Source organism: Squalius cephalus (genome assembly GCF_949319135.1).
Source record: "Squalius cephalus genome assembly, chromosome: 21".
Taxonomy (NCBI): domain Eukaryota; kingdom Metazoa; phylum Chordata; class Actinopteri; order Cypriniformes; family Leuciscidae; genus Squalius; species Squalius cephalus.
The window spans coordinates 27,749,612-27,777,560 of NC_137142.1; the positions used below are offsets into that span (position 1 = coordinate 27,749,612).

Here is a 27,949-nt window from a genome sequence, read left to right on the forward strand (position 1 = left end):
CAAGATATCTCTAAACCAGGGTTCACCAATCTCGGTCCTGGAGGGTCGCTGTCCTGCAGAGTTTAGCTCCAACCCCAATTAAACACACCTGAACCAGCTAATCAAGGTCTCATTAGGCATACTAGAAACTTTCAAACAGGTGTGTTGGAGCTAAACTCTGCAGGGACAGCGGCCCTCCAGGACCGAGATTGGTGAACCCTGCTCTAAACTCTTAAAAACTTTATTACCTTTTTATTTAGCTCTTTGGGAATGAGACCTTTGTACCAGTCGCACTGACACATTTCAAATGACACCAAACATGTATAGTGTAAGTATAATTGTTCATATTAAACCATATAGCTTTTTGGGTTGAATTTCAGGTGATCTCAGCATGAGAGAGAGACGAGATGGGGAAGGGAGAGAAATGTAAATTAATACAATACTGAGTTGATTGACTGTGGTTCAGTCTTGGATGGGGATGCTGGTTTCTCAAGATAAAGTTCAAAAGTTAATTTCCTTAGTTTTCTCAGAGTTGCCCTCTCTTCCAGTCTTCCAACTGTAAAAGCTGCTTTGAAAATGATAGATTTCACTTGAATATCCATTTATACCAATTGTCAGTTTACACAGACTCAAACACTAATAAGACTCCAGTATTTAAATCTTTTATTGTTTTGATGTTAGACTTATTATTTGGAGATTATATCAATCAGATTAAAGCTAAACATCAGTGTAAATATGTTCCTTTTTATTATAAGAGTTTTGGAGGTCTAATGAACCCAAATATAAATTTTTAATTTTAATGAACTGAAGTTGCAGCAGAAAGTCTATGTATATCAGTAACAAGAGAACATTTGTTTGAAATGTGCAGTCACTAGAATGGAAAAGGAGCCAGAATATTAGGTCACAGACATTACGGATTAAATAAAAGATCAACAATAAAAAGAAAATTCAAGATTTTCCCATTTTCAGGGCACCTTTTATTGTATTAGAGAGCCATTTTCCATTGCTTTACAGGTACAATTACAATTTATTGCAAACTTTTCCTCATCAAGATATATGATAAGATATTGTTTACACCAAATCGTTTCTATATCAGACTTGGCACAGGTGTTTTGAGAGATTTGATTTCAACTCGTGACACATTTAAACTTTTACAGAGGCAGGTTAATACCGCAGGTTAGAAGTCCAAATAAAACCTCTCAGAGAGAAACAATACTTTTGGTTTGAAAGCCTCAGACTGGGTCATAAGGCAAATACTTTTCCCAATTGTAAAAATAAAATAATTTTTGCAGTGACCATTCATTAAACTTTTTACAGCCTTAAAAATTATATAAAGCTTCATGTCACTATCTTGCAAACCATTAAAACCAATAACTGACTTAAAAGGGAATGTATTATTTTGAGGGAAAAAATTAAGTTAAAATTGCAGCCATCATACCTTTGTCCAAACTCACTCTCTTTAACTTGAATATAGACTGATAGTAAGACTTGAACTATTTTTAAACAAAAATTATGAAATATTCAGATGAATGACCAAACACGAAAGCCCCGCGCTGTTTTATGCATGTGAATTTTTTACTGTATCCAACTAATTACACTGATTTTGAGATGCTCAAACCCCTCTGTCAGTGTGCTGTGAATCAGGGGTGTGATTTGGCGTTGTGTCGCTCTATGCCCTTGTTTTCTGGAATATGCTTGTAAGTGCAGCGATCATTCTTTAAGCAGCCAGTTGTCCTCCAAAAATAACATTCATCAGGTTGTTTGCTGAGAAAAAAAAAAAGTAAAGACAAGTTTCAAATTACCATGAAAACATTGCATATATACCATTTATACTATTGCTCAAATACTATCTATTTGAATCTCATTGTATTGTATTATACTGCAAAACAGCATGCAATGACATTCATTGTATATGATTCTATTTATTAAAATCATAAATGGATACTGCCTTATTGGGACATTACTTGTCCCTGTCCCTCCTGTACACCTAACCCTAACCACATTTAACCTTCTGATCAGTAAAAGTGTCCTCGAAGACTCAGGAAGGAAGCCATGGTTGTATATGGAATTTCTAACCTCTAAACACAGTGATATTTAAGTTTTGTGCAACAATTCAAAATCAGAAAGTTTACTCACTCAATCTTCCCTGAGGACCCTGTAGATGCATCTCTGGACACTCCAAGACGCGTGTGAATCCTATCAGGATAGCGCACCACTAGAGTTGTCCCATCAATGGCATAACCCTGCAATACACAAGAAACATACATAAACTGTAATGTTTCCCTCATTGAAAAGACGAAATGTATTCCATCCCCACTGCAAGACCTTCATTTGACCTCCAAAATCACTGGACAAAGGTTAAACATATTATAAGCAGCTATATTATCACCAGCATGTTTAACATTCAACTGAAAGCAACAGAGCAAACATACTTACATGAAAGTCTTGTATGGCTTTCTCACAGTCGTCCTTCTTGGTGTAGTTAACAAACGCACAGCGTCTCATTTGTAACACTTTGACACTATGGACTTGTCCAACACTGTTTCACAAAGATGAACTCCATTACATCAATACTAAGTTAGCAATTTACTAGTTTTACAGTTTTCAAAACCAATGAGGTCACTTACATGCTGAATAGGGCATAAAGCTTAGCCTCTGTTACAGAAGGCACTAGATCTCCAACCCAGATAGGGAATAGCTCTCTGATTAGGGATGAAAGACACATCAGGATTCAGCTGATTTTAAGGTGAAAGGTTGTCTCATGAAAGCCTGTATGTGTGCATCTTACTGGGCATGATGACGAACTGGAGCAGCGACTGGCATACTGGGTCGAGGCTGATTCTGAGGAAGAGGTCTGAGAGGGAAGTTAGCTGGAGGTTTTGGGTGACGCTCTACAGACATAAACTCACTTTCTGTGGGAACTAGGACAGGGGCTAAACCTAAAAAGAATGAGAGTTATCAATGCAATCTCAATTAATGATTTTTTTTTATTGTCTTCCTCAGTATTTGCATATATATTCACACATGGAAATCAGTGTATTTCAGAGTCAAAAATATATATATTGGAGTGAAGGAAATGTATCAGGGTCAGAAATAAACAGGGGTTTGAGGCACCAAAATGAACATTAAATGCCCCCCAAATTCAAGATACAGGGGTAAAAAAAAAAAAAAAAGCTCTTTCAGTAATAATAAAATTACATTAATCTCAAACCATTATGAAATTGTTGTGTAAATACATTTATGCCACATCTAAGCAGAATTAAACGGTCTGTAAGTGTAAATAAACATATCAGATTCAACTTTGCAATGTAAAGATGGCATTAGTTGAACAAATTTTATTAGTAACAGACTACAGTATTCTGATTGAGTGAATTAATTTAATAAATGTAAATACTGGATACAAAAATCAATTATATACTTATTAAAAGAGAATTATAAAAATGACAAATGCTCCAGGAAATCACTTATTTTACTTATTTATTAAGGGGTGGTATAATGCCCTTTTCACAATATGTAAAATAAGTCTTTGATGTCCCCAGAGTGTGTATGTGAAGTTTTAGCTCAAAATACCCCACAGATATTTTTATACAGCATGTTAAAGTTGTCCCTTTTTGAGGGCGAGCAAAAACGCACCATTTTGTGTCTGTTCCTTTAAATGCAAATGAGCTGCTGCTCCCAGCACAGAGGGCAGAGCTTGTGTCATTTCTGTATGGTTAGTTGATGAACTTATGTAGCTTATGTGTAGTTATCTTCTAGTCATTGATTAGCATATTCTGTCTTGATAATCTATAAATCGTGTTCCGGGGGCGGGGTTTATGTAAATTCTAGCGTTGGTGATGTCACTAACCCGGGAGGAATGTTGTGTAGTACCTAACAGTAACTTTGCAGATGTCCTTTATGCTCAAACAGCAACATTACACACTAACTAAAGTTAGAAAAATGAAATCATAATCAACCACCCCTTTAATATGAAAATTACTTAATACTTCACAATATTATTACCCATGGGGCAAATATATCCCCTGAATAGAAAAGTTAATTTCTGTATGCATCTCACTAATATGTAGATGCATTGTCATACCTGATACCCCAGAGAGAGCTTCTAAGGCTTTTTCTACAGTTCCATAAAGAATAAGGGCATTTGAACTCTGCTCTTTGGTGAATCCCATTTCCTGTTGAAGAAGCAAGCGTATATTGATATGCTCATTCAGGTGATTTATAACAAACGGGCAACTTAAAACCAATATTCAGCTGCTGACAACATTGAAGCAGTATCAACGCTAAAATAAAGTGTGGTCCATTATTTACTCATATCCACTCACCATAAGCTGCATCATCTGCACCCTCATCATCTCCTCAGCTGCTTCCTTAATTGTACTGTCCAGTATTAACACTTCATTATATGTAAGTCTGGCTTCATAATATCTCTGACAGAGGGGGAAACAACAAGATTGTGTGAGAATAAAATAGCAGAGGGGAATTTGCTGAACTCTAAATGATGGGTGACAATGGCAAAAAGTTGTGGCAATACCTTCAAACCAACCAGCGCTTTGCCTTTTCTGTAAAGCCCTTTAATCCATTTGGGGTTCATAGAAAGAGCAATATCAGCATCATTTAAAGCTTTCTCATACTCCAGCATCTGTTCATAGCAGTAAGAACGATTTCCAAACAACCTACAAAGACAGACACACAAACACATTATAAATGTAACCTCTTCAAAGACATGCTCTGCTTGATTTATAACTAGTTATTTTATTCATAACTCATGTTTTAGTTGAAACTGTTGACATGGACTCTTACTTATACTCTTTAGGGTTGTGTTTTATAGCATCTGTAAAATATTTCACAGCCATCTGCAGGTTTCCTGAGGCGGCATACTGGTTACCTATAACTAAAAAGATGTGGGAATTAGGAGGGCATTTCATGACTAAACCATTTTTAAAGAAAAACCTCACACACCTGCCAGCTCCACGCTTCTTGTAATAAAATAATTTGCATTGACAGTCTCCTCTGACTTCTCCTCCTCTTTGTTGTTATCAATCTACAAGAATAAAGAATTTAATGTTATGGAAATACTGTCAAAAATTGGCAGCTTCAGAAAGGCTGGCTCAAAAGGATCATGGTTATATAAAGATACTTCTGCAAGAATATGGTAAATAAGCCTCTTATGCTCATCAAGGCTGCATTTATTTGATAAAACAAACAAACAGTAAAAACAGTAATATTGTGAAATATTACAGTTTAAAATAACCTATCTACTTGTATTGTAAAATGTTATTTATATTCAACTACAATTCCATAGTCATCGTGTGAAAATCTGTGCTACTGCATCCTGTTCTGCAAGTGCTTATGTACACACTGTTAAACAGTAACTTTTGAGAAGAAAGTGGCACTTCTCCTTTCAGAGCTGAAATAGCCTTTGAAAATTGCATCAGGTTTGCTGTATGAATGTTATTTTCATCACTCTCTGGTTTTCCTCCTGGAATACACATGTATTCTCATTGCCTTGTACAGGCATATCAATCAGTTTTTCTTTTATTTGTTTTGATCTGATTACATGTATATTTAGAGAAATTATTAACCATCATCTCTGTCAGGATTTGATCTACTGCCATTTCAAAACATTCTTTAAACTACCCACTTTTTGTATAATGACAACTATTAACTTGTCCTCCTAATCTCCTATTTCAGTAATGGTTAAAGGTCAGTTTTATTACAAAGTACACTACATCACGCCTATACCCGTCTTTTTGTCATCTTCCCACCAATAAAAAAAAAAATTTGCAAAAAAATAAACTCACAATCCTGTGAAACCAATTTGGCAGTTGATCAAAAATACTGGTCATAACGGATTACATATCTCAGTTCATTTAAAAATTGTTCAGTTTCAACTTAAGACTACTTTTATTTCCACTAAGACATAAGAACTGTAGCTATTACATATTCACCTGCTTGTCTCCAAAGCTCATTTGTATCGAGATCATTAAACATGATACAACCCTGAATCACAGCAGTAAACCAGCTGATTTCTATTTTAGACACGCCCAATAGCTATATTTTCATTCAAAGTTGTGATTTTAACTCAAGCACAAAATTGGAACATCGCATAAAACATCTGCGAATAAAGCAGTGTTTTCATCCCATGTGAGCAAGAGAACAAAACAGGCACTTACTGGGAAATTGGTGCAAAATATCTGTAGCAAAAAAAGGAAGTTGCAGCAATCGGGGAAGCTACCGTGGCTCTTTTTTCCTACATCATAAATGACTTGCATCTCAGAGTGGATGAAACAAACGCAGGAGTTCCTTACTATCATACCAAGAACCTTCCCTCAACCTATTATATATTTAAAAAAAAAAAAAAAAATCCTACACGTCCTCTTATTTCATCATTTCCAACCTGTTTTTGTGGCGTAGTGCTGGCTTTCTGCTCCGACCCATGCTGTTTTCTTGAGTTTGCTTGAGCAGGTTTCTTGTCAGGTTTGGGTTTTTGTTCTAGTTTGCGCTTGGCGATAGCAGCTGCGTTTGACACAAAGCAGCTATTCATGTCAAGCTCCTAAGACACACATAAAGCACCGTCACTGAAGAGCTCTTCATCTACAGTATAAATCATATCACTTTTGTAAATGACAAGGGAACATTAAGTCATATTGCCCACCTCTGGTTCCATAGTTGACTTTTCCTCTTCGTCATCTTCATCGTCATTACTGCTATCACTGCTCTCCACAGGTTTTGAGGTGTGTTGAGGACCAGAAGTCACAGATGAACAATTTTTGTTTTTAATTTTATTTTCATTTTCATCTTTATCTGTATGTTTAGTCTTTTCTGGTCCAGGGTCAACTTGTACCTTAGAACAAAGAAAGAAACACCAAGATAAAATTAAGTCTGTGGACTTTCGGTGAGACAGACTCAAAACAATGGAGGCATGACGAGTGACCATAAACCCCAGCATCATTTTAATTAATACTTAAACCATACAACACAGCAGTCACACACAATAACATTTGTTTTCTCTTACCGGTTTATTTTTTTCTTTATCTGCATTTTCCTTCTCTAATCTTTCCAGCCGACGTCTCTCTTTCTGTCTCTGTTATATTTCAGAAAGATTTAACTCAACAAAAAATTCCTGCTTATGATAATCAGACAAAAATACTTTTTTTTTTTTCTTCATGTATGCCCTCACCATCTTTTTCTGTTTCTTCTTTTCTGCCTTTTTCTTAAGTTTTTCTTCTTCATCCACTAGCTCTTTTGCATTCCTTTCTGCTTCCTAAAAAGAAGTTAAATAATAATATGTTAAATGAAAAGTTAAATAAAACAACGAGTGAATCACAGGTGTTAGACACAAACCTCAGCTGTTATGTGTTTGGATGGTTTTGGCAGGCCTCTATCAAGGAAGTTGTGAGAAAAGCCACAGTATCTGTTGTTTGTACGGACATCATACTTATCGTTATCGTCGTCATAATCATAATAATCCTCATCTGATGAATCTTCATATCCTGTAAATTGAGCAGCAAACTGGTCCAGTTCTGGAACTTTAATACAAAAAAATAAATAAAATTGCTTAAATGCCACACAAACCTAAAGCTCATTAAGTGGAAATGAGTAGAAAAACACTATAGTTATGAAGATTATAATGTGACCCAGTTCATCTTATACCTTAAAACAAAGAAAATTGATTTACAAGAACTTTAATGTTGGCATGAAATGGAAGTTAATATAAATAAGAGTGGTCAATAAGAGTAATTAAATAACAGTGGTCTATTATTTCATGGTGACTTTAATACCATAGGGACATTTGTTTTTTGTATCCAAAGAAAAGACATCATGCATTCAGTCAGTTTTGAATATTTCAATCGGTATTGCTGAACAAAGCTCAAGTTGAAAGCACATAGTTTCTCTTTTTTTGCATTTAAAACTTAAGAGCACTAGAACAAACAATATATGGAGTAGTTTTAAAGTATTGCAATAATAGCCGAGTTTGAATATAAGACCAGCCCTACTATATAAACGACCATGTATGACTATTAGCCTAGGTAATGTTTCTGTAAAATAAAGACGTTTCTTACCAAATCCACAACCAAAACTTAAAGCATCTAAGAAGCTGCGGTTTGACTGTCTACCGTTGATCAAATCGACCATAGCCTCCTAAAAAAGGGCAACACAGAAAAATATAAATTACGGACTCAAACTCACCACCCCAGATTAATTGGAATTTAAATAATGCTGAATAATGTGATCAATTAATGCACAGAAACGTAATCACTCACGTGAGTCCGCATGAGGCGCTCATTATCACGCATCCGGAAGTATTCTGCAATAATCATTAGAAAAACATCTTTTAAAAGTTTGAACAGGACATACATTAACACAGATACACTAAAAGTGAATTGTGTGGCTTGATCCGCAGTATGTGATCAAAACATGGCTTCTCTTTCGTATGCTGTTAAAGTTTGAGATATACAAAAACCGACAATGTGCTAAAGATTAACAAGACAGTATAAATAAAAATGGAATTGGGCAAGTCTTTCAGAGCCTCTGCACAATTTCAGGCCTGTAATTGTTCAACGACACGTCCTCTCTATTGTGTTAGAGCTACATGTGTTTGCATGAGCTGGCTAAGTTTTAGTAGACGTCATGAAAAGAGCCGAGCAATACTTACCCGGTCCTATGGTGTTCTTTCTTGACATTTTAGCGAATATATTTATATATGTTAAGTAATTCTAAATTATAAAATATTTAAGTAACTTCTATATGGTGTTACATTCCTTCCAATCGTAATGTTTTCTCGAGATTCGTCTCCACCTCTGCACACACAAACAGTGCCCGTTTACACGCATGCGCACTTACTTTCTAGACGTACGCGCGCAACCATAATGCACCACGTGGTGCGGTTGGGAAGAGAGAAATAATTTTATACGTTAAGATAACTGCATTTATGCATACTGTGCAAATACTTAGTTTGTCAACTAAATATAATAGACTATATTTTAATGTAAAGACCTTTTCTAATTTCTTTGTTTGTTATGAGGTTGCATATTTTAATTACACAATAAAATGCTAAATTAATCATTGAACCATGTACCAACCATAGGTACCAACAGAGATATTATGTCTTTTTGGCTTGTGTTTTCTGTAAGTATTTGGGAACCTTTTAATTATATAGTCTTGTGGAGTGAGGTAATAATCATTAAATATATTTTAGAGGGTGGACTGTGGGTGTGCCATTGGGAGAATCCAAGAATATAATGAAATAAATCGTGAGTTTAGGGATGTGCCAAAAAAAAAAAGAAAGAAAGGAAGGAGAACACCTTGAGGTCATTAACTTTATAAAAGTGAAAGCTGCTACTGGGATTGGTAGATGTTCTGCAGGCATCTCAGCTTTGTTGTCTTGACCAATAAAGTCAAGCCTTCAGGTTTGGCATCTGGAACTTTTATATATATATATATATATAAGAGAGAGAAGACAACAATAAAAGGTAACAACTTTCTACAACAATAATAAGTACAATATGAGTTTATCTGCTGTTTTCTTTGAGGGACCCCCAAGGGAAACAGCAGGATTTTTCACTAAATACACATTTGACACTTGAACCTTGCACTTTTGTGTTGTTAAGACTTGAACCTTTGAATCACAAATAGATTTTAGTGCAACTAAAAACGATATCTCTAAACCTGTCAAAAAAGTGATTTCAAATTGGTGACCAAATGTTTTAAATCCTAAGTAGCCTAATACAAATATAAATGCTTTCCTGGCTTCAACTGTTTTGTATTTGCATTATCTTTTCTTTATTTACTGCCATATGCCCTCTCCAAAACTAAATTTGCCTGTGTAACAACAATAGCGTTTGGTCAACAAAACATTTATTAGGTAAAATAATCAGCAAAATGTGATTTTGGTTATTTTATTATTTTACTATTTCCCTGGTTACTAGTTTGTACTCTAGGCACTACAATAATTACAGGACATTAAACATCTTTAGTTAAAATAGTTTAGTTTGTTTGCTGGATTTTAAAAATGGGCCACTATAGGCCTATTCTTCTCTAATATATCTATGCAATTTTCTGAATCTGCAGCAGATCAAGACAACGGTATGATGAAAACTGTTGTAAAGTACAGTTAATGCACATTTTGTATCGATATAGTTCTCAATAAATTAATCTAAAGTAACAAAAAATCGAAATAATACTTAAGCAATTATCTTGAAATAACGTTTACACCATTCATGCCTTGTATTTCAGTTCTATGTCAAGATAAAAAGACAAAATGAAGAGTTCAGATGCAAAAGCCTCTAAGTGCCATCTGAAATTTTCTTCTAGAATGATCATTTTTATAAACCTTGTATATTTAAGTTAAGTAATTTCACTTAAATGACAATTAATAGGTAATTTGCATTGCCATTTAAGTGAAATTATTGAACTTAAAGATACGAGCTTGATAAAAATGATCATTCTAGAAGAAAATTTCAGATGGCACTTAAGAGGCTTTTGCATCTGAACTCTTCAAATACTCTTGTACAATGTAAAGTATAAATAAAGCTTAGCACTTTTTGTACTCTCACTTGACTTCCCGCGCAAAGCCGCGGGCTTTTCTTTTTGCCATAGCAACATTTCGCCTCGCTACTGTCTGGATCTCATGCAGATCTCATGTTGTCTATTCAGCTAAACCGTGTGTGGCTATGGGGTTCTTGTGTTTAACATCATATTTTCGAGATAACTAAATTCGCTTAAGAAGCTAGCAAGTTATTAGCCGATGACTACACAGTAGATTTTGCTTCTGTAACCGTTTTACATCCTGTTACACATTATAACCTGGTTGTATTTTATTAGTTTCACGGTTAATTCAAACTCCTGCAAGTGCGCATGCGCGCTAACGTCTGCGTCAGTGCGTCCGTCACAAACACAACATGGATTTAGAGGAGGATGCTGCAAACGTAAACAATGTAAGTGTATGGAAATTGCTGTCAAGTTGTAAAACTAGAACTTACGTGTTTTTTTTCCTGGAATGTGTGAGCTTTCGATATAATTTCTGCCTGATAGATCTTAACTCGCTAAACGAGACAACCTTGTAACTGTTAGCTAGTAACACTGCATGGCAACAAGTGAGCTATGCTCAAAGTCATCGCTAATGACTGTCCAGTGACTTGCTGGCACTCAACGTATTATAATTAATTTATTTAGTCAACATTCAACTGAAGGCACAAGAACAGACTTGGATGAACGTGGAAAGCTTTGTAGTCATCGGCTAATAACTTGCTAGCTTCTTCAGGCTATTTAACGTTACGTTAGTGGATAGCAGACACAGCATCACAAAAACAAGAGTTTCTAGTATTGTAAGTTAAATCACTCTAACTTACTCCACTTAACTGATTAGGAATAATAAATGATAAATTCTGCCATATGCATTTGATGGCCGAAGTAATCACACACAGGCACTTGCATAGATAATTGTGTGTATATTCCTGACACAGTGTGATAATCTAAGACAAGAAATTATGAGAAATGTAATTGTATAAGTAATAACCAATTTGAATAACGAAGAGGTAATTAGAGTACTATAAATTAGAGTCTCATAATAATTATGATGTAGAAATACAATAAAATCATAAATCAGTTTAATGACGAAATTCAACTACCTGTTGTAGTCCATAAGAACATGAAATGTACTAAGCTAACAAAATATAACGATTAGCTGATAATAAATGTATGGAAAAGTAATCATAAAAGATACAAGGAAAACAGTGAATATATGGATATAGAAATGTGAATGAAATCGATCCGAAATAAAAAAAATACAATCTTGAATACACTAATTCCTTTTAATAGATAGGTATGTTTTTAACTTTACAGACCCCTGCAGAGGCTCCCGGTCAGCAGCATGGACAAAATGTGCATGGTTCAGAGGCTGACAGACCATACACAGATCCTGACAATCATGGAAGACCATTTAGTAACACTCAGGACTTAAGTGTCCAGCCACTGATAGACAGATCTGAGACTTTACAACTAGGTACAGAGAGCAGGTGTATTTATACAGTGGGCTCCAGAGATCTGAGATTCAATCTAATTTAAACCTGGGATTTTTCGATTTTGACATTTTCAAATATTGTGATCTCTGCTGCAAATAAGCAAATCTCTTTGTACAGATGGTCAGATGTTATTTCAATCAAGTTCAAGATGCTCTTTGCATCATATCAAATTATACTGAGGAACATAATCATCAGGGCTTCACACAAACTTGTATAGTCAAGCAGCTTGAGTGATACTGTAATTAAAGCAAAGGGCGATTAACCAAATACTAAGACATTCTTTTCACTCAGATGCTGACAAATTTGTCATGATTTTTTTTTTTTATTAAATAAAAAAAAAAAGCATCTCAGATGTTTGAACCCCACTGTACATTACTTTGTGCCTTAGCACAAGTTACCTATATACATATTTATTTAAAATTTACATAATGACATATATAATCATTACATCAAATGATTTTCTTTTTTCCCCAGAGTTTCAGGATAGCCAGATGTCACCTGCACTTACCCTGCTTCCCTGCCTGGACAAATCTCACCTTCTTTCTGACTCCGCGTTTTTTCAGCATTCAGATGCAGAATTTGTCCCTCTTCGGTACTGTTTGTTTAGTCATGTTCATGGTTTGGGCTTTTCTTTCTTTTTTTACCTTTTCGTATTTTTTAGATAATATTTTCTTTATTGTATTTATGTACACAGGGGATTTCCTGACCTCTCAGTTGTCTCTGACAGATGTCCCAGGATTTCACATGTAGTTGTAACTGATGCTTCTCACCTCCAACATACTATTTATGACCAGGCTACGCTTTCCCAGCATCCTTTGGAAGTACCAGCATCCATGTCAGAGGGTGAAAAAAGCTGCTGTTCACTTTCCCAGCACAGCTTGTCACCTGGAGACCATTGCAAAGGACTTGAGGATCAAGGGAGTGTTTCATATGTTGCTGCGGACAAAATCAGCAGATATATGGAAGGAGAGGAGCAGACCACTGCTCAGCAGCTTAGTGAGGGAATGTCTGCTCAGCTCCTATTAGAGTACAGGGAAGAGGATGTTATTGTGGCTGTTAGCAGCAGTAGTGCTGTTTCCTCTGCTTCAAATACCCAAAACACAGACAAAAGCCAGTTGGATCCTTCCATGAACCTTCAAACAGGCCGAGAGCAGCCACAAGGAGGTTCACTGTCATCACCATCTTCATTTCAGAAGGCTGCAGGTTCAGTTGTTGGTTCAGATGTGTCAAATATTACTTTTCGTGAGTCACAGATGCACCCATACCAAGCAACTGACCATCTCCATGATCCGCTTCTGTTTGCAGGACAAACAGGCTCAATCTCTGCACCAGCAAGTATGCATCATAGTGGGAACAAAAGTGGACTATGTGTCACACCAGCTGATAAAGGTGTGATGCATGTACCAGGTCTGCAGAGAGCGCTTTGGAGCTCCGGTCATCTAACAGCGACAGATGGATCATTTTTGAGCTCGCAGCCTGTGTCTCAGTCCACACCTGCAGTACTTCTCATGAGACCCCCACCAGCATTGACCAAACTCTCACTCATACACTCAAAACAAGAGGCTGTTGCCTTTGTGGCTGCATCAGCCCAAAACAGTCACTCCAAAACTGGCTTATTAACATCATTGGACCTAAGTGATCAACATTCTTCTCCCATCTACTCTGAAACAACAGCTACAGCCTTTGGTGGACCTTCAGAGACTGCACAAATGATGTCACGTGTCCATCCTGTTTCAAATGAACAAGTCTCTCTTCCGGTTTTAAATCCACCGGCCTCTGATACACTTCACACCGACGCTCAGCCCTTTTACTCTGGTACTCTTGGGAGAGTACAGTCTCTTCCCAGTCTGAGCTACTTACAAAAAGTAGATGCCTGGAAAGCCAATCAAAGTTCTAGCAGGTCGTTTTATGATAATTTGGACCTACAGGGGTTTGATGGTGTGTTTCCCAAGAAAAAAGCACAGGATGCAGTGTCTGAGGCACTTATGAACATGCTTTCTAGAGACACACGTCAGGCATTTTGTGCTAATCTTAGCTCCCAGGTGACTCAGCCACTGTCCTCCTCTCATTCTGGAAGTGGCTCACCCCGTCGGGTGGATGTAGTTGGGGCGGGTGCATGTAGAGGACAAGCATCTGAGTCACCTGTCAATCGCTCACATTCTCACTCCTCCCTGAGCTCTGTGGTGACGTCTATTCAGAGAGACACTGGCACACTCAGTCAGCGAGTTCCAGCGGCACAATCTGATGACATCGTTCCAGCCACCAGATCATTGGACAGTCGGCCATCATTACTTTCATGTGGAAGTTCAGCTCCTCACATGGACAAAAGCTCCATCAAGATGTCTCCTCTCGTCAGTCTTGGTCGCTTCAGTGATGTATCATCAAGCCTCAACAGGAGCAGCACTCTCTCCAGCTCTCAAGGCAGTTGCCATGGCGAGCAGAGTATGCGGGCGTCAGTGGGTGCTGCTTCTTCTGTAGTGAGTCTTGAGGTAGATAATTATGCACCCTACTGGACCTCCAGACCTGCGTCTCCTCCTCACGCTAAGGAGCTCAACATTGAAGACAGAATCCCTGTAAGTTCACATAGTGCTGTAAAAGAACTAGTAGGATGTACCTAAAGGAAATTTAAATTATTTTTCTATTCTATTATATAAATCCATCTTGATCTTGTTAAGAACAATTGATACATGCATTACAATACGGAGGAAATTATCTGTTGCTACTTCTGTTACGTTGTGACTTTAAAGTCGGCATGAAATCAAAATCTTTTACTTCTTAAACACTTACCTTTTTATTGCTTGGGCTTTCCATCAACTGGGCTGCATGGGCTGTTGGTTAATGTCAACTTATAAGTTATTCAGATATTGTTTTAGGCTGCTGTTGTTTGTAACAGCATTTCTAAAATCTTGCCAGTAAATGCAATGCAATTTAATTTAAGTTGAGTTGTCCACCATTTACTGCAAACTCACATTCAGGTCTCTACTCTGGTATGGAATGCCCTACTTTCCATGATCACATAGATACAATCAAATGCCATACATTATGGTAGTAAAATGTTGAGTTTAAATATGACATATTTAGTTTTCAGTTATGCTCAAGTAGGAGGAACATTGAGGGCAGCTTTTCTCAACCTTTTAAACTCTTGAGGCCCTTATTGTCAAAGTAAATATTCAACAGGCCCCATATGAATGAATATATTTATTTGTCCTCAAAGAGGAAATTATTTTCCACAGTAGTGCAATGCATACATAACAAAGACACTAGAACATCCAGACTTATGTAAAATTATACAATAATAAACACACCAAATCACAAACAATGACAAAGGCATTGCACACCAGTGGCTGATGCTCTATGTGCATTGACAGGATTGTTTATTTTTATATTTATGATACTTCTGCTGTACTGACAGCTCATTTTCAAACTCAATACAGTATATAAAATAATAAAAAGTGTATAATATGAAATTATTATATATCATAATTAAAATAATTACTGAACTTTCAGTAACTGAATGATTTTTTCCCCCTCAATATTTCTTACTCACAAATAGTTATTTCTGCCTGATAAAATATTTTAGAGCTTGGCATAACTAAAAATTATATTCATTACAAAAATTGACATGGCTTCTTAAGAAATATATCTTTCTTTATATATCTTTAAAATTAGCCTTCCTCATATATCCAGGTTTCCTGTTTGAGGAGGTGAATTAAAATAAGAAATATCTTGATTTTTAGCTGTTTTATTTTAATGCTTGTTTTGTCTAATAAGTAATCTTTAGGCCCCCTTTTTTTGTCATTTGTTTATCTACCCTTATAGACAAACCTTTTAAAGTTATGAATCTGTTTTTATATTTCTATAGTTGTACCTCCTAAATTTGGGCATCGACCAATCACCTTCAACAATCCTAAATCCATTTACTCGACGAGGACCAATCAGAGAGCCTGAATTCTCTCCTACTGATTTATGTACCATCAAAGGCTCCATAGGAACACCAACTAAAAGCACACAGCCATCTGAAGGTGAGCCAAAGACATCTGTCATCTTGTTCACTGTGAAAGTTTGATATTGGTTTTATTTGCATTCTATTGCTGGACATATTTGGTTATAAAGCTGTATGTTTGTTTTCTATGTGTAAGTTGACAGTCTTCAGAAGGAGACATTCTCCAGTTCTAGTCAGCTGTCAGCTGACTCCAGTGCTTCGGTCACACACCGCTTATCAGTGCATGAGCAAAGCCAGCCAGCCAGTGACAGAAGTGTAAAGATGATATTCAACCAGGCGGATACTCAATCACTTCATTCAACATCACATCCTTCATCAAGCCTACAACAATCTGATATTCTACAAACTGAAGGAAGCTTTGGCCTCCCAATCCAGCTCAGCCCAGAATCTGTGCCACCTCAAGATGCCAGAGAAATGGTAAAAGAGGGTGATGACTCTTTTGTGGGCTCTGGCACACTGCATGAAATCAGGCGTTTGCTGGGCCGTGCAGAAAGCCTGGTTTCTGGACGATCCTCTCTGTCTTCCTCCCCTGCTTCACACCGTCTCTCAGGGAGTGACACGTCCCTTGTTTCACTAGGACGAAACACTCGAGGTTATCACAATGACACATCTCTGTCGGCTGGTGGGAACCTTTCTCTGTTGCTAACTCGATCTTCATCAGATTCGGCTTTAAAAGGAAGCTTGTCGTCCTCCCAGGGGCCACAACAGACAGACCACACAACTATAGAACCTGCTGCTCTCTCTTTGAGCAGAGAGGAAAGTTTGAAGTCACGTGACCTCTGTGTGACCCCAAGGCGGGCTGAGCCTGAGGGCTGCAGTGCTGCTGACCCAGACAAGGCAAAGCCACCTACAGCCACATCTGTCATGCAGATAAATGTCCCTTCGATACCAGGGAACCTTCAGCAGAACCAGGACAAGACTGAGGATGCTGGGATTGGCTCCTCCGAGAATAGTCCGTCTCATGTCTCAGCTGAGGTTGAAAGTTTGAGCGACAGTTGCAGCGAGAGTTCATTGGCTGCCAGAGTTGCCAAGCTCCTTCAGAGTGAGTCACCTGTTTCTATGGTTACAAGCCGGCCAAGCACCGCTGACCCAGAAGATAGCCGTGCCCGAGGTAAACAATGTGTCGTATAGTCATTTTCATGTTTTGTCACTACCAGTGGTGCTTTTCTTAAGTTGTCACTGGTTTGACATTGTGAAAATGTCTGTTGTCTAGATTGGATCCTGATGAAGGTTTCTGGCCGCCGATGTGAAAGTTTAGAACTAAATCCAGAGGACAGGGAGAGAATTGAAGACATCAAAAGAGAGCTTCTACTAAACACCAAATACACCAAGGTAACATCCATATGACAAACACAGTACACAGAAAGGTCTGCCGATTTTATTTCTGTTAATGTCAGCATTGGTTGACTTGCTGTTGTAGTCAGATCTGTTAGCTAAATAAAATAACTAAGTAAATAAAAGAGATTGTGGTTATTTAATTGTTTATGCTCAGTTTCTCTATTTTTTGCACCATAAACCACTTAAAGTCTACCTTTAAAAACACTAAAAAACTATTTAATAATACCTTTAAATGTAATCTTTAGCAAATCTCAAAATATCCATTTTTCATACTGGTGCCTAAATTCACTTGAAGAATTTAAAACGATTGTCGTTTTTTAACTAGTTTGGACAAAAAAAAAAAAAAAAAATATATATATATATATATATATATATATATATATATTAGGGCTGTCAAACGATTAATCGCATCCAAAATAAAAGTTTGTGTTTACATAATATATGTGTGTGTGGAGTATAATTATTTTCTATATATAAATACACACACATGCATATATATTTAAGAAAAATGTGTTATTTATATATAAAATATTTATATATAATATAAATTATATATAATATTATAAATATATATACACAGTATATACATGCAAATATTTCTTAAATATATACATGCATGTGTGTGTATTTATATATAGAAAAAATTATACACCGTACACACACATATATTATGTAAAAACAAACTTTTATGTTGGATGCGATTAATCGTTTGACAGCCCTAATATATATATATATATATATATATATATATATATATATATATATATATATATATATATATATATATATTATTAATTTATTTTTATTTTTTATTTTAATCAGCACCTTGCAGCCCTGTTTTTTACTTTTTTTTATTTTATAAATATTGGCCACTTATCATAATTCATATTATGGCTGATAATCATCAGCCAGAAGTTTTTATTTGATTTTATTTGATTCTGAAATAATATGAGTTTTGTTTCTGGTGCGGCAGACTGCATTGTGAACAGTCCTGATAGAGAGTGTTTAAGGTAAAGCTGTTGTTTGCTCTCACGCTTGCAGTGTTTCTTCTGACTCTCCCACTCAACACTATCTTCTTCCCACAGTCCTCCCCAACCCTAGATCTCATAATAACACATCTTTGTTTCATTCTTTTGCTTTGTTTCTCAGTGGAGCTCAGATTCTGAGGGCAGTGCTCAGTCGAGTGTTGGTCCTGGATATCAGCTGACGAAGGACTTTGTTGGACTGTGTAACATGGAGAATCATATCTCAGATCAGCTGCAGAAAGACACAGACACAGTTCCAATTTATACGCCTTTACAACAAGATCCAGAAGCCAAAGTTCCCCAGAGAGAAGGGCTTATCCCTCAGCCTTTTACTTCTATTACTATTGCAACCAATCGCCATACTCCATCTCCACAGTCACTGCCAAATTGCCCTATCGCAGGTACTGCAGAATTGGATAGTGTTGTTCCCGAGCATGAGACGTTAGAGCGAGAGATCCACCACAGAGGAGCAGATGCCAAATTTGGAACACACCTGAGACATCAGCCAGTCATTAAACCTTATGTATCTGACAGCAAAAAAGAGACAGAGAGAGAAGGACAACATAGAGAAGAGAAGGAAAGAGAAGAAATGACTGATGACAAAGAGAATGCTGTTACGAATGATTCCAAGAGTGTTCAGAAAATGCCTCAAATGGATTATCCTGTCACGGGCAATAACCAGCTATTATCCAGTGCTGCGTTGGTCTCAAACTTTGGCTATAAGTCCCACCACTCTCACATGCACGTGACTTTATCACCCAAACCCAAACATCCATCCAGTCCTGTGAAATACCACTCAAGCAGACTATCCAGTCAAAACACCAGTAAAGATGTCCCACTTCAAAGACATTCACTTATGGTGTCAAGCATGACTGATGAACATCTGCAGTCCATCCCCCGAATCTCAGCATCAAATCATGCCAGGTCCTATGAACATAGAGAGCCGGTTCAAGACCAGAATGCAGGAACAGTCAGTGTACACTTACAGGCCAGATACCCACAAAACTTTGTTCCCTCTCAGAGGCTGGCTGGGACATCCAGAACTCTCTCTGTCCAAGCGGCAAGTAAGACAGAATTGATATAAGCTTTTCAGTGCCATTTGAATATTCTAACTCATTTTGGTAAATTAATCAGTTGATTTGTTTTTCTCTATGTACACTTCCTGTAGCTGTCCCTGCACTATTGCCATACAAACCTCATGGCAGCTCCGAGCTGTTCTATGTCCCGCAGGCAGATCCAGAGCTTTCTCCTGGTCGCTCTGATACAACTGTAGAAAGCTCTCACGCAGGTATATCACAGAGAACTCTACTCTGATTTTTAGTAGTTTTAGGTTTAGTTAACAATTACAACACTGGTTAAATATGTTGGGTTTCTCCTGTCATTTAGTCTGCATAAACCCTGCCCTTTTCTTACAATCGACTGCAAGTTTGCATTCAGATCTGCCTCCATCTAATCATCAACAAATGGATGGAACCAATTTTTATTTATTTATTTTTTCACTCGGGTGTATGTCCCAATACGGAAGGAAAGATCTGTCACTACTTTTGTTTTAAAACATGTTCTAGTTCAGATCTGTCTATAAATAATGTAATTGTAAGGAAGAATGTAGAAGTTTTTTTTTTTACTTCAACAATACTTTCAAATAGTTTTTTAAATTAAGATACAACATTATTTCATGGACCACTACAGGTTTTTATAAATATCCAAGCAACAGAGGCTATTACGTATTTTCCATACATTTTCCTATAACCTGCGATTGTGTATATTGGTTGTTTGCTCCTCTACTGGCCCCTCCTCCCGAGTCTTGCAGATGGTTCATACTCTCACCCAGTCCTGCATTATTCATGGTCTTTGTCCATGAGAAAGGCAATCCAGCAACACAAGCCTCATTTGATCCACATGCCAAACCCTTCAGGGGCCCTCTACTTCAGTGCTTTTTGAGTATCTGTCTGATCCAGCTCTCTCTTGCTCTCTCCTTCTCTCTCGCTCCCTTTGCAGGTTCTGATGATGCTGTCCCTCCACACTTTCATATAGATGTTTTAGGCTCTAGAGAGATAGAAGACAACATAATTACACCAAAACACAAGGAAGGCATCTACAGTAAGAGGGCCAATATGAAAAGAGGTAAGATGCACATCAGTGTTCCTATTAGCTCTACAATATTTGCTGAATTTAAAAGAATAGTTCACTCAAAGAATTTAAATTGTCATCATTTACTCACCCTCATATGACATTCTTGTAATAGAAGATATTTTAGATAAGAATCTTTTTTTCCCCATAAAATGAACGCATATAGTGGCTGTGAAGCTCAGAAAAGCACAAGAAAATTGGTCTATCCAACTCGAGCACAATATATCATGTCTTCTAAAGCCATACAAGCAGAATTTATTAGTATGAACTGCATTTATCGTCAGGTTTTTTGCTGAAACAACCTTGGAAATGCTTCAAAATGTGGAAGGGACCATTAACACACAACACGTTAGAATAGAATAGAAACGGACACAAGCTCTTGAGACGCGCTTTTTAATAAGTTGAACTTCTTTCAACTTGAACGCAGCATTTTTAGAGCACTGTCATGCGCGAGACTCTGCAATGCAGTGCAATGGTGGAACATGTCTGTCTACCTTGTGTTTACATAGAACAAAAATCGATAAGTAGCGCAGTGGAATGCGGTCCATCTGTATGAATAGACCTTTATTTATGTTCCATGGAAGTCAAGCCAAGTCACTTTTATTTATATAGCGCTCTTTACAATACATATTGTTTCAAAGCAACTTTACAGTGATAACAGGAAAAGAATGCAACAAATTTTGTTTCTGCTGTACAGCATCTAGAAGAAAATAGTGTCATAGTCCAGCTTAAGTAAATTCAGTGATGGTTCATTTCTGTTGTTAAAAAGTTATTAATTTAGTTAATTTATCTATACAGCCGCTCTGGAGAAAACAGTGATGTCATCGTCCAGTTCAGTTTAGTTCTCTTATAATGGTGCCAATGCAAGCAGATCTATAATATTGTTGAATATTAAGTGTCCCCAACTAAGCAAGCCAAAAGCCAAAGGTGACAGTGGCAAGGAACCAAAACTCCATCAGGTGACAGAATGGAGAAAAAAACCTTAGGAGAAACCCAGACAAAAGTCATATGGATTTAAAATGAAATGGTAAATAAATGATGGCAGAATATTTAATGTTTGGGGTGAACTATTCCTTTAATTAAAAATTAACTGTGGACTGATGCTATTACATATAAGATATCAATATACAGTAAGCATCTTTGTCTCTCCCGCCGTCAGTTTCAAGTGTGTCTGGAAATGGTCTTCCAGAATCAGTAGCCACTTTTGCTGACCAAAATGACAGGACTGCTCCTGAAGCTTCTTATGTCTGTAAGAAGAACATAGAGACTGTTAGTATAAATGAGCAGTATAAAGATGAGGAAGAAAATTTAGTCCCTCTTCACATGGAGGCAGACTACAGTACAGATGATGTGCATCTTCACAGCAGCTCCATGCAGGAGCCTAAATTGCCACTAGAACCACTCCATTTACCCTCTCAACCAATCAGAAGGTCCTACAGGGGGAACAAGAAAAGGCAGGATAGAACACCTCAGGATACTAACATGGAGATTAGCACTTCTCTGGATCAGCTGTGGCATCGCTTCAATGAAAAATGGAGCATGGATGAGACCCGACTCACCAATGACGGAGAGATGTCTCTGCTTGATAGATTGGAGCGTCTGTCTCGTCTCATTCACAACACCACTCCAACTGAGCAAACTATACTACAACCAGACGGCAGGAATGGAGACTATGACAGGAGAAGGGGTCGAGAGGATGAGACCACAGAGGGAGGAGAGCAGAGAGAAAGAGTCCAGTTAGAAGCAGCTCCACAACAAGCATGGCCTGAGCATGAAGAGAGTCAAGAGAGAGTGCATCGCTGTCCTGCCGAGAGAGATGAGTCTTCGAGTGTGTCCATGGAGACGAGCAGTAGTAGCATGTCCACCGTTGACACAGAGCGCCTGCTGCGTGCTTTTGGACCTCACCGGGTCACCAGTGAAGGACTGAAAACCAGTGACAGCTTGCTTAGACTTTACAACTCCATCAATATGGAGAAGACAGGCCGAAGGAAACCCAGTACTAAACCTGCTGCTGTCTCTGTTGCTACCAATGATGTGAGCACGGATGACTCCACAGTAAGCCTCTGCCTGATTACATTTTTCATACAGACTGTTCATTTTCTTTTTTGTTCAAAGATAATCAGCAAATTGAAAAGATGCTATTAGATATTATATACTGTGTTATGTATTGTTAAAAACATCTCAGTATTTTTCAGCCTTTTGATCATATTAAATATTAACATTTTTCTATACTCTTAGCTTTTAAAAAAAATCGCTTAAAATGCTTATTTTTTTTCAAATAAACAATCATTTCCACAAACACATTGTAGCTCAGTGTAATATAAAAAGTAAAACAGTACAAATCTGAGTAAAAAACAGAAGTAAAAATTACTAATATCACAATACATAGTAGTAAACTATGAAGCGACTTTGATGTGTAGTGATGTGAATAATTGTTGAATAAGTGTTTTGAATCAGTTCATTCAAGTGGTCAGTTTTAACTGATTCTCAGAAATACAAATTTTCATAATTTTCACTACATCTCCATCTTAGCACTCTCACAAGAGACTGGGAGAGGTTGTTAAACTATAATGACCTTGTGTCTGGGTAAGCACAATGTCTAAATAAAAATGCATTAAAAAATGCAGAAATTTTATACTGCCAGCAAATTAAGCACAAATCTGTAACGGGTGTACAATATATTGGAAAACTCTAGTGTGAAATACAGTAGGAACATTGACTCTTCATTCAAACTTTCTTTCCTTATTATTTAGCTAATATTTTGTTGTTCTTCCAGGTCTCTGCTGACTCATCTTCAAGCATGTTTTCCCATCATTCTCAAAGAGGTGTCTCCCACAGCCTCAATTCCAAAAGGTCAAAGGTCAAACTGCTCAGCAAAGGTGTACAGGCAGGTCAGTCACACAACAACAGTCCACTTTTTAAACAAAGCAACCTGTGTAAATTAGACGGAGACTAAAAAATATGTAAAGACAGAGTAACAAAATATATATTGTGGGATATTGTACGCTTTTTTGCAGGTGATTTGGAAATTGTGAAAAACGCCACGCGCAGACACACTCGGGACGTAGGAACCATCTTTCCCTCCCCAGGTGCTTTCAAAAATGTCCATTCACCAAACACGTTTGGCAGTGCCGTTCCCATCCCCACTGCGTCCACAGCTAAACCCACCCAAAGCCTGACAGGTCTGAAGAGAAACACCGGCAACAAGAGTGTCCGAACCCCTTACCAAAACGGTGCATATTGCATGTTCACAGATAAGGGCATTTTTCATCAACTGATCTGTTTTCTCCTTTTGTCTTACTGTTTTATTTATCCCAATCTCTTAAAGGTGTGTCATGGTTTGTCTCAGCTGATGAGCTGAAGTGTGATGGTCGCAAGGAAAACCAGCCACAGAGTGAATCAGCACCTTGCCTAACCCAAGCCTGGTTTGAGCCTTACAGTAAAATCCAACCCTGGAGAGAACCGACCAGAGAACCTCTGAGAGAGAGACAGAACCAACAAGAGCATGAGAGGACAACAGAGTCTAGAAGAGCTACCGAGACAGATAACCGCGACAAACCCTCAGCTCTTGTTCGCCTTTCACTACAGGTGACCAAAGTGTAGTTTTAAGCCCTGTTCACACCAAGGACAACAATGTTTTAAGTCTTTGAGAATAGCAGTCCACACCAAAACTATAACAATAACAGCACAGATGAACGATATTCTTGCAATTACTTTTAGAACCATTTTTTCTGCTGGTGAACAATAAAAAAACTAATTGTCAGTCAATCAGAATCCACCCGAATTTAATGAGCTTGAACATTTAAAGCGGCACACGACATAACTAATTATATATAATAATAAGCAGAACATTATTGTGCGCTGGTGTGGACGCTAATATAGTTATCATTTTCTTCCATATTTTGCAACACTGACGTAAGCTGTTTTCTGTGCATGTGTAAGATTTGCCACATTAGCCGCTATATGTAAATAACTAGAAGAATAACAAGTGCTGTAAACAGTAAAACTATTTGTGCTAAAAACCAGTGTGTTTATGATTATTATAATAAAATTAAATGATAAATACCAGTTTACAATATCAATCAGCATAATAAACTGTTTTTGTACGGACATTTTCGTAACTGGAAGCAACTCACACCGGAGGCCTTGCTCATTTAAGTTTCATATGGTAACACTCGCTCGTACATTAAAAATAAGGTGGATAGGTGTCATTATAGTTATCATTCTTTGTGTAAACGGGCCTTTACTCTGATTTGGAGCTAGTGTTCATTTTGGACCCTGATTGTGTGGTTTTAGAGAGTACATGGATGTTGATTGTTAAATTAAGCATAACATTAAACATTTGCATTGATGGTTTTCCTACAGGAAGCTCTAGCGCTCCATCGGCCGGAGTTTGTGTCTCGTTCACGGGAGCGAATGAAGCGTCTGGGGTTGCTGGTTGAGGAGAGGAGGTTACAGGCTGGCTTCAGCAGAGAGAGAGAAGAGCTCTTCAACTGCCCTGGACCATCACGTCCACTCAGACCAGGTGACCGAATACCCTAATATTATTTAGATATTACTTTGGTAAGATTACTGACTACTTAGTAGTCAGCTCAGTATATATTTTACAAGCTTGGTACAGCTTGCAATCAAGATGTAAGCTAAAACATGCCTCTTTCACCAGCGCCAGTACCCTGTAAACGAGTCGTTCCAAGAAGAGAGATGGTCCAACGATCCAAAGAGTAAGTATACATTATCACCAAGACTATTTTCAAACCATCTGGATAGTTTATGCGGTGGTAACAGACAGAGCACATATTACCTAAACATGCAAATGTGGGTCATTTAACTCAGTGATTCCCAACCCCCGGTCCCCGGACCGGTGCCGGTCCGTGGACCCGTTAGTACCGGGCCTTGAAATATTCCCAGAATAATGTTTCTTTTTTCTTTTTTTATAATAATAATAATTGTCTTTTTTAAATGCTTTTTAAGTGCTATGACGTCATGTTATTTAATCCAAAACCTAAACAATAAATAGATTAAAATGTGTTTCTTTGAGCGCCTTGCGATTGCTTAGCAACGCGTCATATCTGAACGGACTGCAAAAAAGCGCGCTGCACCTGAAGTGACAGGGAAGTGGAGAGATGAGCGGGCCGCCATATATTTTTTTCAATGGCTAATTTCATTGCGGACAGTTCTGTTAAAAGGAAAGGCGATGACCAACTTGAAAATAGAGAGAGAGAGAGAGAGAGAGAGAAAAGTCAAGCTTCATAAATACAATACCTCATACATTAGGTATGGATTTACGACAACAGGCGATTCCGTGGCGCCAAATCCGTTGTGTGTTATTTGTGGTGAAAAACTGTAAGCTGGTTTTCGTTCATATTTGTGAAGCAGACCTTTTTAAATTTCGTTTTATTGTATCCTGGAATTTGTGTGCATTGTTTTGGATGCATATGTTTTTTATGGATGCTCAGGAAGAAAAGCTTGTCTCATGCACAGCTACAAATATTGTAATATCAATAAGCAGTTCATGCTCACATTAAAATAGTTTTGTTCTCATTGGTCTGATCTGGTATTTTTTGTTAAAGGTTAAAGCTTAATCTCTAATTTTATACTTTTAAAAATGATTGGCTGAAATCACTAAGTTATGTGTTTGCTATTGTATTCTGAAACTGTCTGACTGTTGAAACTGGCTCTTATTTTCATACAATTAGCCTTTGTTGTCACCTGTTGGTGTGTGAAAACACTAAGTTGCTGTTGAAGTGATTGTCTTTAGTGGTTCTGGAGAGATATGACAGGTGAAATGGACTGGTATTTTCATACAATTTGCCATTACTGCCACCTGCTAGTGAGTGAGTGCTGTGTGAGTTGCTTTTGAAGTAGACCTAATTGTATGGCAGAAAAGGGAAACATTTTGTGAACCGGTCTGAAAGTTTAAAAAGATTGGTATATTCATACAAGTAGCCTTTGTTGCCACCTAGTTCATTATATGCAAATAAATGATAGGCTGTTACTGTTTTACACAGTGATATGTTCCAAACGATGCATCTTAAAATTGACAACTGGTCCCTGAAAAAAATTTTTTTTTTATGAATATGCTGGTCCCTGGCACAAAAAAGGTTGGGAACCCCTGATTTAACTGATTTAAACAGGATTCCATTACTTTGTTTTATTTGCAAGTTGTCTTGTGCTTTCTACATGCTTTCAGTTGGGTAGAGAGGAAATCACACAGTCAGAGAATAGACAGGACAGACAGATTCATGAGGTAATAATGTGTGTGTGTGTGTACCTACTTAACCATTTTGTACCCAGGCCAACTTACTTTTGGGGATGTTCCTATTTGTAAAAAACAGTATAAATTTTTTTTTCTTTTAAATGGTAAAGAAAGTTTTCGGTTAGGGTGTAGGTTAGGTTACCGTATTTATAAATAGCTGTATATAAAAACAATTGAATGTCCCCCTATTGTATGTGTTGAGTGTGGGGGAATACCTGATGTGTTTCAACTTAAAGTTAGACCCAGTCCGAGGCATGTGTACCCCACCTGCAGTCTTGTTCAACATTTTATGTGGATTTTATTGACTTTGACGTTCTGGTAATTATGCATTTTAATTATCAAATAAATGTGTATTCCTTCAGGAAATACGCTCAACTTCCTGAGGTCCAGAAGAGAAAGGAGGAGGAAAGGAGACAAATGGAGTACCGCTCCTACCGCCTCAACGCTCAACTCTTTAACAAGGTATACCGGCTGTTCTGGGCTACACAATAGGCCAGTTTTTAAATCAATGTTATTTCAAGAATTTCAGGAATACACATGACCGGTTTGATTAACAATTCAAATGCATTGCATCTTTCTTCTGCAGAAAGTCACCAATCGTGTGTTGGGAAAGAGAGCACCCTGGCAGTGAGGTCAACTAAAATATACTCAATTTCAAAAGCCTTACTGTTCCAGTAATGTCACAGGTTTTTTTATTTTATATGGTGTTTTTTTTAATAATGTTTGTGTGCATTCTGATTTTAGGTATAAGATTTTATTTAAAATAGTTGTAAATGTGTATTTATGGCGTTGCAGTGTTCGATTGTTTGACTATGAATATATTATTATTGCAACATGAATTTTTTTATTATATCTCTTGTTTTAGTCATCCTTTTTATGAAGCAAATAAACAGCTATTTGTAAGAGCTTTTGTGTGTGCTTTTTATGTGGCTCATCAACAACAAAAAAGCTTGTTTTCAGTTTTTGATTAGAGTTATGCAATATGATATGAACTATCAACTATGATATGAACTATATGAACTATCAATATGAACATGTCCCTCACTGCGCCTGCGCGAAAACAGAAGTTTAACCATTTAATCTGCAGCAAAAAAAAAAAAAAAAAAACGAAAAGAGGGAGATCTTTAAGTTCTGTAGTTCAAACTAGCAACAAATTACTGTTGTTTACTTCCAGTTCATGTTGCAAAATGGACGT

At 37.2% G+C, this 27,949-nt stretch overlaps 2 protein-coding genes across 4 annotated transcripts; one reads left to right on the forward strand and one right to left on the reverse strand.

Annotated features, from left to right (window-relative positions):
• Window positions 1-628: 628 nt before the first annotated feature.
• LOC307149166 (uncharacterized protein) lies at window positions 629-8,865 on the reverse strand. The gene is made up of 18 exons (XM_079855313.1): window positions 8,636-8,865; window positions 8,244-8,287; window positions 8,043-8,121; window positions 7,324-7,508; window positions 7,160-7,243; window positions 6,995-7,063; window positions 6,635-6,823; window positions 6,377-6,532; window positions 4,939-5,020; window positions 4,780-4,870; window positions 4,511-4,652; window positions 4,302-4,406; window positions 4,061-4,151; window positions 2,768-2,918; window positions 2,607-2,681; window positions 2,416-2,518; window positions 2,116-2,222; window positions 629-1,743 (listed from the first exon to the last, which is right to left on the reverse strand). Exons 1-18 carry the CDS (start codon window positions 8,661-8,663, stop codon window positions 1,620-1,622), a joined length of 1,905 nt encoding a protein of 634 aa, XP_079711439.1. The 5' UTR covers window positions 8,664-8,865; the 3' UTR covers window positions 629-1,619.
• A 1,953-nt stretch (window positions 8,866-10,818) lies between these two features.
• alms1 (ALMS1 centrosome and basal body associated protein) lies at window positions 10,819-27,662 on the forward strand. 3 transcript variants are annotated; one of them, XM_079855269.1, is made up of 19 exons: window positions 10,819-10,916; window positions 11,824-11,983; window positions 12,477-12,594; window positions 12,697-14,575; window positions 15,865-16,024; window positions 16,142-17,116; window positions 17,219-17,337; window positions 18,493-19,432; window positions 19,537-19,656; window positions 20,367-20,492; window positions 21,658-22,553; window positions 23,275-23,389; window positions 23,516-23,731; window positions 23,827-24,086; window positions 24,864-25,023; window positions 25,162-25,219; window positions 26,689-26,745; window positions 27,117-27,216; window positions 27,341-27,661. In XM_079855269.1, the coding sequence occupies exons 1-19, from the start codon at window positions 10,881-10,883 to the stop codon at window positions 27,383-27,385; spliced, it is 6,540 nt and encodes a 2,179-aa protein (XP_079711395.1). In that variant the 5' UTR covers window positions 10,819-10,880; the 3' UTR covers window positions 27,386-27,661. The 3 variants fall into 3 exon arrangements, with proteins under 3 accessions (XP_079711395.1, XP_079711396.1, XP_079711397.1); XM_079855270.1 differs by lacking the exon at window positions 26,689-26,745 and having other exon boundaries at window positions 27,341-27,662; XM_079855271.1 differs by lacking the exons at window positions 11,824-11,983; window positions 12,477-12,594 and having other exon boundaries at window positions 10,856-10,916.
• Window positions 27,663-27,949: the final 287 nt, after the last annotated feature.